Below are 12,549 nucleotides of genomic sequence, written 5' to 3'. Positions count from 1 at the left end.
TTTTATAATTATAATTTTAAACTTTATTAAAAAAATTAGAAATCATAAAAAAATAAAGTAAAGATAAGTTTTTTAAAAAACAAATAAAACAGAATATTTTATCAATTATAGCATGAAATTTCTCTTTAAACTATAACTTACAATTTTAATTATGATTTTATTTTATTTTTTTATCATATTTGTTATTAGAATGTCTATATAAATTTTAAAAATCCATCCAATTCATATTTTATAGTTGTACTTTGACTTTAATATTTACGTGTTAATGAATCTCATGGAGTTATTGAAAGTTTATTGAAAATTTAAATACTTCTAAAATTTTTGTAGAGTTCTATAAAGCCAATGTTGAAAAATTCTATTTTGAAAACTACTAGACTTTTATACAAAAATAGTTAAAAATCATCAAATCCTCCATTGAGTGACAATAAAATAGTTATAAGAGGAGACATGTTCTTGCAAAACTTTTATTCGTATTTTTGATTTTAATATAGTGAAAATTTACATTGATGCTAAGTAGACACAACTCTCATATTGAGAGTGAACTAGAGGTGCAAGTTAGTCAACTTACTCGTGAACAACTTCTTCGAAACTCTACTCGAGCTTGGTTTCATAGAGGTCGAGTAGCTTAAATAGTTTTCGAGTTTAGATTCGAGTTTTAATTATTTGTACTCAAGTAGCTTGTTCGCGAGCTACTCGAACAAGCTACTCTAGTACCAACTACACACGCAAATATATATACATACATTCGAGCTCGAAATATATATACCAGAATTTCGACTTTGAGTTTTTCGAGCTCGAGTATATTGATATATACACAATTTGAGCTCGATATAGATTACTCAATCGAGCTCGAGTAAACGAAATTTAAATCGAAACGAGTTTAAATAGTACGATACTCGAACTCGACTCGAATCGTTTGTAGCCATAGAGTGAACCACTATAAAATTTGTATATTATTGTGTTTACTTTTCTTCAACTTTTATGTAATTAAAATGATAATAATTATTCGCATCACCCGCTAGTATATATGATTACAACGTCCTCGAGCTCTAACTATCATATATTAAAAAGTGATTATTTGTAATTCACGAAACTCATATGATATGGATCAATTTTATGATATAAAAATATATAATTTTTTATGTCGAAATATTTTTTATTTTAAATATAGATGAGATCCTTATATAGACATATTTCTTGTAATCATTTTATTCACTTAAACGAGTTTTAGAAAATAAAAATTATACACGCTCTGTTAATTTTTCTATTCGATGATTTATCTAATTATTTTGCATGAGCTGATAGAAATTGGAAACGAAGGGGATCCCCCAAATCATAATTCCTTGAGCGAAAACAGAAAGAGAGAGAGAGAAAGAAGCCCACCTAGAAAATCAAGCATAAAGAGGAAGTAAGGAGAAGAAATCAAGAAAGAAGAAGTTTTCAGTGTTATCAGAGATAGAACAAAGATGCAGACTCCAAGAACGCTAGAAAACCAGCTGTCTGTGACCCAGTCAGGGCCGAACTCGGGGAACCTGAGTTTCAGTGGCACTTCCGCGAGAGAAGACGAGGAAATGTCGATTTCCGCCCTTTCTACTTTCAGGGCTAAGGAGGAAGAGATTGAGAAGAGGAAGATGGAGGTTAAGGAGAAAGTACAGGCTCAGCTTGGCCGTATTGAAGAAGAAACAAGGCGTCTGGCTACTATTCGTGAGGTATGTTACTTGATTCTTGTCGGGTTCTGTTGCGACTTTTAAGTATCGGATTTATAACCAAGAAAATTGGTGTTTGATTTAGATTTCTGTTTTGATTTTTGTCTTCTTTCTTTTCACGAGTGGCCGTAGAATTTCTATCTGTGAATTTAAGGTTGTCGATCTTCTAAGGGGAAGCCAATTTCTCATTACATTTTACTCCCGTTTTCACGGGTTTCTGTCTCATTGGAGTGAAAAGGTCGTTGTTTGGTGTCATCCAATATTAGGACTAGGGTTTTGTGGAATTCAGTGACCTAGTTAATTATTTTATTTTCATATCTAATCTTGTCTGTGGAATTGATCGAGTTCGGGGATCGGAATTAAAATTTACTCACGGCGAAGCTCGATTTCTGCTGTACTTTTCTTGATTTTGTTTGAGTTTGTGTAAATTAATGTGATTATAGTTATGAATTGTATCAAGTTGAATCATTATTATTTTTCTGTAAAGACTCCCTCTTCTATCTCCTCTTACATTCTTCTTCGTTCCCTTCCATCATACCTCCATCCTCCTGTTTTTTTCCCAACCACCAATAAATACACGTAACAATATTCATTTCTAATACCCTAGACCATTACGTTTAGCATCAGATAGGTGTTATACGATGTCTATTCAACTCTGACTCTGGTCGAAATATGGTTGTAGTCATCTTTGTATGTGTCTTAATCCCAAATTAGTTGGTCAGCAAACCAGTAAATGTGTTGATAATATGAAATCACCATTACCCCCACCCTTTGAATATTGAAGGTGGCCTCAAGAATTTGGTAGTTGGTAATTTGGTTTCCAATTCTGCCGAATTACTTACATATCTGATGAAGGAAATTTGGAATGTTGGCTGGAAGTGCAGAGAGGAGGGGCTGTTGATATGTAGATGTAGTGCAATTTCACATATTCATCTAAAGATTTAATTGCTGCCAGATATTTCATATCTAGATACGTTGACAAAAAAGAACTCAAATGTGTGAACTAGGCTTTTAATTCATTTTATCCCTGGTAGAATGGAAGATTCATATGTGCAACTTCGAGTATTAGAGCTCAAGTGCTGATTCTTACATGATAATTGGCCATAGAAGCTCTTTTATGAGGGTTCAGAAGATGCAACATTGCATAAGTACTTCGATAGTCACATAATTTTCAAGTTTTCTGATTTATAAACACGCAACACCGATACTCTGAAGCTGATCATGAACGCAGATGCTCACAAATTTTCTCATATTCATGTCTTTTCTCCCTCTCTTTTGATCTGTATTATACTTTTCTTTCTCTCCCTTCAAAATTTTGTGCATTTTTTTTTATATTTTTTGATCAGTCACTCGGATGTATCATGGGAATTTCCACTCCCAATACTTTGTGTTGTGCCTTCACCACAGTGTTGTTTCACATGGCGTGTCTTTTGAATTCTAATAGTGGAATTTGTCAGTTTATCCTTGTTTAACATCAGCTTAGAGTTACATAAATATAGGGCAACATCAAAAAAATTATGTTTAGGAACATTCATGTGCCATGTATAGTAGAATCGAAAGTTGAAATATGCATGAATGTTCCATCTCATTCTGAACCAAAGTGCGTGGATTGTCAGGAGTTAGATGGACTGGCGGATCCAATGAGGAAGGAAATCTCATTTGTTCGCAAGAAAATCGATGCAATCGACAAGGAGCTAAAACCACTTGGACAGACTTGCCAAAAGAAGGTGAAAGCAACATCAATCTTTTAATCCAATTCAAGAATACTACTTGGGGAAAATGATATGCGAGAACTTATTTAGCATTCTAAAAACAAAGGGGGTTATCAATTTTTTTCAGGAGAAAGAGTACAAAGAAGCTCTTGAAGCCGTCAATGAAAAGAACAAAGAAAAAGTACAGCTCATTACAAGATTGATGGAGGTAAGAACAAGCTGAATTTGGGAACTGATGATTTATCATCTTTTCGGTTTTCAACTTAAGTTAACATTTAATCGAAGAATATTGTATTCATGTAAACTTTTGTCAATAATAACACAGCTGGTAGGCGAAAGTGAGAAGTCGAGGATGAAGAAATTGGAAGAGCTGAACAAGAACGTAGAAACGATGAACGTAGCTTAATTTCAATGTCTGATTAGGTCGCTTAGGTTGATGTCAGCGTCTTAGTAGTCCCCTCTGATGTATTTAAGGACGATGTTTTCCATTACATATCAAGTTGTTTGGGGTTTGTTTATCTGTGTTATGTGGTTTGTCATGTTGTGAATTAGTGTTTGATGAATTGAACTTTCTGATTGAGGAAATTTCCTCAAGACATGTTTGTATCGAGAACGAGTCTATTTTAAGTTTCAAATCTTTTTCTGCATTAAATAGATAACTTTCTATTGTTCCAACTTGTTTTATAATATGATATGAAGGGTGGCAGAATAGCGCATGTTGAACCAAATGTGTTGTAGGATTTGTGCTGATCAAAATGATGAGATCTCAGTAAATTTTTGCCCCTTTATTCCATATTCTGTTAGTTATGCTGTCTGAATTAATTTGTTAGGAAGGTAGCTTAGCATTGGATTCCGATAAAGAATGACCTTTTTTCTTGAACTGGCATCCAAAGTTAAGTATCTGCACCTTTTGTTTTAGTCTCACTTCCTGACCTTTTATCGTGCTCCAGATTATGTTTCTTCTTCTTCTTCTTTTTGCCTGCCTTCAATTATTAAATCATTTGATTCGTTTATTGAAAAACAATCAAGTGAGTACAAACAATGGAGAGAAAAATGATCGTGTTCCATTTCTTTGTTTAATTAATTAAATGTCATGACAGTCTATCTACCTCATTGAACTTGAAATGAAAGGTCAACCACCGATCGTTGGTGACTTGATCATTTTTCGCTCCATTGATACTTCATGCATTAATGCGTTTTGATTTTCTTACAAAAAATGTTGAAAAAAAAACATATAGTTATGTAGAATTTCATATTTTTAAGAAAATTCCACATAGGAAGAAATACTATTTATAGTTTTTCGCCATTGTCTTTTTATGAAATAATTTTTGTTTCATAAAAAGAATTATAAATCGTTGTTAATAATAAATAAAAAAAACAGGTTTTATATAATTTAGTACACACAATAAAACAAGATAAAATCAAGGTATCCTATGTGATGGAGGTGGTCACCGACCTAAAATTAGTAAATTCCCGACGAGCTCTGAGTATGCCATCGCGCTATTAAAAGCACCTCCAATGGGAGGTTTCTTCTTATGGCTTCATTTTTCAACCCAAAAAAAATGAACCCACAACCTCGGGAGTCGTCATGGTACGTCAAAACTAAGAATTTGGTTATTTTTTAAATCAAGGTGAGAAGAGAGGTATGATTGGATAGTGAGATCAAGAAAAAGTTTTTGTTTTTTTTTTGTTGGAGAAGAATTTTAAAAATAGTGGATTTTTAACTTTTGATCCGACGATAAATGTGACAAAAATGAACCTATTTTTTGAATCCATGACTAGAGATGCCTTAATAGACCTCCACACAAATCTACAAAATTTTTAAAAAAGCACATACACATGTAAGTTGATTTAGTATTAGCCAACAAAGATTAAAAATATCAATATGAATAATGCTAAATGTATTACCAAATCTGTACAAAAAATTTTACAACACAAATATTTCATTTATCGAAATATCATGATAAATTCAATATTAAATCTAAAGAAATAATAGAAAAATTTTACGATATAATTGTTGTAAATATCGATTTACGATATATTAGTTGTACTTTTAACATTATTCTAGATATATTAGTTGTACTTTTAACATTACTCTACCAATCTAATGGATACATCAATCATTTATTTATTCCAAATATTTGAGCTCATATAAAAACAATAAAATCACTAGTTTTAGAATTAAATAATCAAGGTCTTGTTTTGATTGCAAATCCTTTGGTTTGGTAGTATAAATGTGTACTTCTATTCACCGCTTTATTCGTGAGGATCGAATAATATATGTATTTTTAATTCTAATTATCGTAAAATTTGAGTCAAATGAGAGTAAAAACAAAAGATTTTCCAATTATTCTGGTATTCGAAGTGCCATAAAATTGATTTTTTTTAAATCCAATTGATATGCATTTTACGTGCATGGATGACAAGTTTTTGTCCTGTCTTCCGACATAAATTTTAAGGGGTGATTAAAAATAATGGGAAAAGACACAGCATTAATATTTCGAGGCCTTACTGTATTAAATATTTACAATTGGAACAATTAATTGAAAACGAACCAGCCTGTTTTGTGTAAAGTTGAAAACTGCAACTGGTTTAGAGTTTGTTTCATATTCTCAGGAACATGGAAAAATATACAAATATTTGTTTTACAATTTAATTAAAATTTTATTTGATGGATTTAGGTCTACAAAAATTAATTTAAATATGATTTCGCAAAATGAATCATTTAAAATCATGCTTAACATAAGGACGTTCCGTACAAAAAAATTTTGTTCTATGATACATCTTAATCATAGGTGAAATGGCAGATTACTATTATTTTTTAAGGGACAAGACCCACTTTTTCCTATCAGTGTTCACTGTTCAGAGATAGGAACGGCTATGTTCCCGCCGGATCATGCACACAAGGCTACACCAATATGATTTAACTTAAAATTGAGTAATACTGAACTCTAAGAAACGAGTCTGACATTTACAAAAACTTGAAAACAAGTTTTGTAACGACAGATTTTATATTCCAAAATACTATATTACATCGAGACATGGAGAAATCTTCCTCCTAAATAGCCCCCAACCTAGGATGGGTTGCGATACACGGACATGTGGATCATATCCTATCTAAAGGAAAGGATTGCATCAAAAGAAATATCTCGTTATAGCGTACCAAATGACATCCTCAGAATGACTATATGCTATATATATACTCAACTTCCCCTATCTTTTGATCTCCCACCACAGGTCCTTCTCTCTCCATATGAACGAATTGCATCAAATTTCTGCAAGCTCAGCACCACAAATGTATACCTACGTATATTTGTGTACATATCTTTAGAAACAGTTTTCATTTGAGCAACATGACACGTAAGAACACGTTGCATGAGCTACTGAAACAAGAGCAGGGGTCATTTCACTTGAAAACCTACCATGCAGATAAATGCTATCAGCTACAAAAACCCACCAAAACCACTTTACCACTAAGCACAGAAATATCCGAAAAAAGTTTGCTCTTATTCATCACAGTACTCCCCGTATTCAATTTCTTTCATCGTTGAATAATTCATGTAAATACCCCCCCTGTGGATGCTTCATTCCTCACATATCTACCGGAACCACCCATCTTCTCGTTGAGGGACAGGCAAATCCTAAATCCCAGCTTAAAAATGATCGGTTGGGGTTGTTTAGATCCATTATGAAGAGATTCCACGACGGCTATGATGACGATATGTGTTACTGATGGGAAAATTTTGATTACAAATGGTCCAAAAAATGAGACCATCTGTGGAGAAAATGTTAGAAAATCGTGCTCTTGGCACCGTCTTAACGAAAGGCTGAGAAGTGTTTATTGGTTGGAAAGCAATGACGAGAAATTAACGGAGTGGGAAGCTTCCACGTGTAGTTACAGGTATAAGGAGTCAGAGTCTATTGGCGATTTTACTTCTCCTGAACAGCGCTTTTGCTCAAGCTCTTTCAGATTTACTATGGGCAAAATCCCCCCATCCTCCGGTGGCCAGATGTCGGATTTTTGTACTCCGGTGGCTTCTCCCAGTCGCCACCCAGAAAAGGTTTTCCCTTCTCTCTACAACATCACATTATTTCTTTTGTGGGTATCCGAACATCCCGCCATTTTGCAACACCGTTCATATATCATCGTGTGATTATGAATTTATCTCTATACTTTAATAGGAGAATGAAAATTAAGACATAAAAGTTTCAAAGAAAGGAGAAAAAGAAGAAAAGGAACAATATAGTCCGCTATCAATACTAGAGCCTTCCTTTGAAGACTCCAAAGATCCGGAAAACTTGCAGAATTGAATCCAAACGAACTTAAGAGACAGTAGCTAGAAGAATCTGACAATAATAATGGTGACAACTACCAAGGAGAAACGGAAAATTGGTTGGATGAAGTGCCATTGTCAATGTACAGAGAGAATCATAGCCCTACCAACTCGACCTGTGAACAGTCTACCAAGCTTTCTGCTGACACAAAGAAGTTAACTGTAGAAGAAAAGAATGCAATGATACTAGATACTTGCAGTAAGTTGGATTCTAGGAAAGATATAAAATTTGAAGTGATCTATAGAATGATTGAATCTGATATCAACAAGGATTTTGATGGATGGAAAGAATACATAAAAGACGTATACAAGACCGCGGCTGAAACGGAGATTGAAATCTTTGATCTGTTGATGGAACAGTTACTGGACATCATTCAAAGTTATGCACCACATATAGAAATGAAAATTTGAGTGTGCAACAGGTTTTAATCATGTGCAAGTGTTTCGGAATGAGGAACTTATCTTGTGTCTCTATTGGTGACAATGTTCAAATAAAAATTAGCATTTAAATTCAAATAAAAAGGGTCATGCCTTGGTACCAAATTGTAAGTTTCTATCCGAGCCCAAGAAAAATCACGCCTTAACTATCTTAAATGAGGAAAAATAATAGCCAGGATAAAAAGATTCAGAGTCGAATAATTTTCAACCCACCAGTTGATAGAGATATGATACAAGAACTAATGGATTTCATCACACATTCAAGAACTTGAATTCAATCAAGTAAAATCCCAATTAGAAACTACTTATTATAACTACTACATTGATCAAAATCATTATCCAAGAGGTTGAAATTTAATTGAGCATACAAAACATGTGTTTACACCTGCACTAACCAAAACAATACCATTGATTTCTGTAAGGACAACTCTGTAGAAACAAGAAGTCCATGAACACTTGAAAGGACATACCTTTGACCAAGCAGCAAGAAAGGTTTTCTGGGACCCAACTTGGATCACAGACAAACGAGAAATTTTTCACACTATATGATCAAATATCAATCATGTCATAAGAAATGTTATCCCGGGGTATCATGTAACCATCGTATGCCCTACTGCATGTGGACATTCGAAAAGGCCTTTCTTCGATTTCCCTGCCGAATCTGGAAAGGTAATTTAGGCCCATGAGAAGCTCCACAATCGCTGCCTCAGTCTCTACTTGGTTAGCAAAATAAAGGGTCTGGACAAGAAGAACATTTGATCCATAAATTAACCTTCGCCGTTCAATGTTCCTCTCAGATTGCCATTTAATCATGTTGTGAGCAAGAGGAGATAACCATTCCAATATCCTTGTAAGTGCTAAGCTCCACTCTGCTGCAAAGGCATCATCATAGAAAAATGAAGATGAAGTTCTAGAAAAATTCTTTAGCTTTGCCCTCAGACAGCTTTTGATAGTAGCTGGTAACATATTGTAGAGGTCATCTCGAGCATCAAGGCTGATCAGGTGAGGAGAAGAAGCTAGCTTCTCGGTTAAGATGATAACATTTGCAAAATGGAGAGCCAAAGCAGCATACCCAAGAGTAGATGGAGGAGGACTTAAAACTTGATGCCTGAAATTAAAAATAGATACTCTAGTGGGTGTTATAACACTGGATAAAATGGGAACTTTCCGGGCATCTTTTTCAGAAGAATTGGCAAACGTGGAAGACCCTCTAAATGATGATGTATATCTCTGTGCAATCGGTGAATCAGTGCCAGTCATGCAACCAGCCAAGCCAGCAGGAGCAAATCCTCTGCCTTTTACTTGATGAGGCTTCCCACCACGAATCGTTGACTGTGAACGAAAAAGCAATTTCTTGTTCTTTAATTTACTCTTGCCATCAGTCAGGTCCAAATTTGAGAGAGTCCTGCCTAAAAACCTGGATGAGTTGTTCTCGGAAGGATAAACTGATGTTTGCAGGAGAGCGTTGATGGAATTAGTATGGAGAAGGCAATCAGATGGTATGTGTTCATCATTGTCTAGCCCCTCAACATGTCCACGATGATTAACGTGATAGACATACTTGATCCTCTCCGCAATTGTAAACAAAGATCTCAGAAGAAGCCGGACTATATAATCATATGTTCTAATCCAGGGAGACATCTCCTGGAGATTCTTTACTTCCTGGCGTTGCCACACTACCTTCTGCTGAAATTCAAGCAATTTCACCTGGCCTACATCAGCACCAGCTCTCATTCGCCTCAAAGTCTGCTCAAGCTCCGCTAACACATCAAGCTCTTGATATAGCTGCTCTGTTGCCGCTATAAATCTGTCCATTTTCTTGACTTTTCTCTCAATCTTCTTGAGCCTATATTGCCACCCATACCATTGGGGATCAATCTCATCTAGGTCATCAAAAACTTTTTCAAGATTGTGGTATTTTGGTTCTGCGCATTTCTTACCGAGTACAGCTACTGACTGTGACACACTTCTCAAATTCGCAATCATCTCAGCAAGAGCAAGATCCATAAGATTGTACTCATCCTGGGAAACAAGCTTCCGAATGCCAACTGAATTTATAATCTTTTCTCTTAACCTAACAATCTGTCCATCAGAAAGAGACCGCCATAAATTAACAACTTTCGACATCAATCTCGATATTTCAAATGACAAAATTCCCATCACTGGTCTCTCAGGCTCCCATGATATACTTTTGCGCGAACTCTTCCAAATATTATTGAACCAGGTCTCAGTCCCAGTTTCTCCAACCATCCCTTGAAATAAATGAATACTACCCACCAAAGCAAGAAGAACCTCAAGCAGTTTCACATTTCCTGTATCAACATGCAACCATATAGGACATTTTAAGGAAAAGCCTACCAAAGTATAACTAGCAGAAGAAACCAAATTACTTCAAAGTTGAAATTATAACTTAATTAAGATCATCCAACGACAAACAATCTGAAATCTAAATCTTAATAACCATTTGAGTTTTGTATCAGGCAGGGATAACCAACATCATTTTCTTCCTTTAATTCAAATATATAACACATAAATACAGGGGGAAAACAAGAATAAGAACATGTGAGACAACAAATAAAGTTAATCCAAAACAAAGTACATGTGACGCTTCCACTCGTTTTGATCGTTAAGAGAACATCATGAAGCATATTCCACGCTAAAGTAGAGGGAGAAATCACCACTTCACCAAAAATGCCCCAGAAACAATGGAAAAACAAAATTTCATCAAATCAAAACCAAGCAAAATAAACAAAGAATCCACTCAAATCACAGTTAAGGAATAAAATTTCAATCCCGCACCTCACTTCAGTATCCTCGGAAACCAAAATCAAAGCAAAACAATACCAATGCAGCAGCTAAATAAAGTTAAAAAAAATAAATACAATCGACCAAAAGAATAACTAAAGGTCACGGTATACACGAAGAACAGTGCGCGCAGTATGAGTTCCGAAGCAACATTTTTTACAGCCGTGATCCAAATAATTGCACAGAAGAATAGGAGACGATGGAGAATTTTGGTTATTGCGACTCTTGAGTTTGGGGGGGAATAAAGTTGAAATGCTCGCTACAGCGGAGTCAATTTGTTTGGGGAAAATGGGGGCGTACGTATATGAGGTGCGCACCGGCAGTGTCAAATAGTAACGACCCCTTTGACCGTAGTCGGCATAGAAGTGGTATCGTGCGCCAAAGGACTCGATGTGGCCTAGGTAAAGTTATTCGTTTGTGCTTTCGCATATTATTGCCTTCTTTGGTGGGGCTGTCACTTATCAATTTCCCATATTCGTTCCGGAATATGACTAATAATTAATTAATAATAAAAAGATTGTGATATTCATGTTTTAAATTAATAATTCTAGAGATTTTTATATAATCATCTTTTTTTTTAACGGACGACAAAAGTTTCCGCTCGGTTTATGTCACTGCAATACAAAGTAGATGACGATAATTTGTGATTTGGCTCTCATTAAAAGTTTAAAAATTTGTTTATTTCATGGATGACTCAAATAAAAAATATGTCTCACAAAATACGACCCGTGAGACCGTCTCACACAAGTTTTTGCCTTCCACTATTATACGAAAAATATTTCCGAGGAAAAAAAACAAACAAACAAATTACGAATCATTGTGCTCTAGGTAAAATAAGGAATATGCCTTGTTTACACGATAAGAATTATTTTTTAAAAAAAAAATGAAACGACATCGTAGTTGTTTTGTCTTGGCTCTAGATGCATTGTAAAATGAGAGGATATAGAGTATCTAAATGGGAACCAAACAAAGATATTATCAATGCTAGTAAAAACTCGGGCTTGTGACTTTTAACTTATATTTTAAATGTGAATTTTTTTTTTGTATTTCCCCTATAGAAAAATAAGAAATAGTATATTAAATAAGTTAGGTTTGGGTGGTTTGTTTTATTATCTCTAGTCGTTTGGTGCTAGTTATTTTCATAATAAAAGATTGATTGTTTGTTTGATTCACGTCTTCCCTTTAATATCCAACTGTTTACATTAGCTGTTAGAAATCAAAATTGTAGGTTTTAAGGGCTTGTCTTGATTTATTTTTCTTTAAATAAAAAACTATGCAAATGAACAAACACGTATACTATATTTGGATCGATTGATTTGAAACAGTGGATTGAAAATATTCAATTTGATCGGATTGATTAGATTCAAGTGGATTCAAACTCATAATCATATTCTTTATTTTTAACTAAGTTAATCAAATTTATGGAGGGGGGAGGCTTTTGTCTTGACTTTAAATGTCTCGTTATTGCTTTCATTCGGAGAGGACACCTATTAGAGAATGAAATGGACATTCTTTTTCTTTTCTTTTTTTTTTTTGTTTTTCCTTTTTTTGGAG

General features: G+C 34.5%; 2 protein-coding genes across 2 annotated transcripts; one reads left to right on the top strand and one right to left on the bottom strand.

Moving 5' to 3' along the window:
* Nucleotides 1-1,298: 1,298 nt before the first annotated feature.
* On the top strand, nucleotides 1,299-4,093 carry LOC140959194 (uncharacterized). Its single transcript, XM_073417024.1, has 4 exons — nucleotides 1,299-1,709; nucleotides 3,323-3,433; nucleotides 3,546-3,626; nucleotides 3,744-4,093. Exons 1-4 carry the CDS (start codon nucleotides 1,467-1,469, stop codon nucleotides 3,822-3,824), a joined length of 516 nt encoding a protein of 171 aa, XP_073273125.1. The 5' UTR covers nucleotides 1,299-1,466; the 3' UTR covers nucleotides 3,825-4,093.
* Nucleotides 4,094-8,368: 4,275 nt separating this feature from the next.
* LOC140959145 (protein PSK SIMULATOR 1-like) lies at nucleotides 8,369-11,314 on the bottom strand. Its single transcript, XM_073416936.1, has 2 exons — nucleotides 11,296-11,314; nucleotides 8,369-10,502 (listed from the first exon to the last, which is right to left on the bottom strand). Exon 2 carries the CDS (start codon nucleotides 10,438-10,440, stop codon nucleotides 8,740-8,742), a length of 1,701 nt encoding a protein of 566 aa, XP_073273037.1. The 5' UTR covers nucleotides 10,441-10,502; nucleotides 11,296-11,314; the 3' UTR covers nucleotides 8,369-8,739.
* Nucleotides 11,315-12,549: the final 1,235 nt, after the last annotated feature.

Source organism: Primulina huaijiensis, chromosome 15, assembly GCF_012295235.1.
Source record: "Primulina huaijiensis isolate GDHJ02 chromosome 15, ASM1229523v2, whole genome shotgun sequence".
Taxonomy (NCBI): domain Eukaryota; kingdom Viridiplantae; phylum Streptophyta; class Magnoliopsida; order Lamiales; family Gesneriaceae; genus Primulina; species Primulina huaijiensis.
This window is presented reverse-complemented; position numbering and strand designations above follow the sequence as displayed.

Excerpts from the sequence above, each read along its gene's own strand:
- LOC140959194 (XM_073417024.1), top strand. The coding sequence starts at position 1,467 with ATGCAGACTCCAAGAACGCTAGAAAACCAGCTGTCTGTGACCCAGTCA. Across the intron at positions 1,710-3,322 it reads GTCTGGCTACTATTCGTGAG|GAGTTAGATGGACTGGCGGA; the intron begins GTATGTTACTTG and ends GTGGATTGTCAG. Across the intron at positions 3,434-3,545 it reads GACAGACTTGCCAAAAGAAG|GAGAAAGAGTACAAAGAAGC; the intron begins GTGAAAGCAACA and ends AATTTTTTTCAG.
- LOC140959145 (XM_073416936.1), bottom strand. The coding sequence starts at position 10,440 with ATGGTTGGAGAAACTGGGACTGAGACCTGGTTCAATAATATTTGGAAG.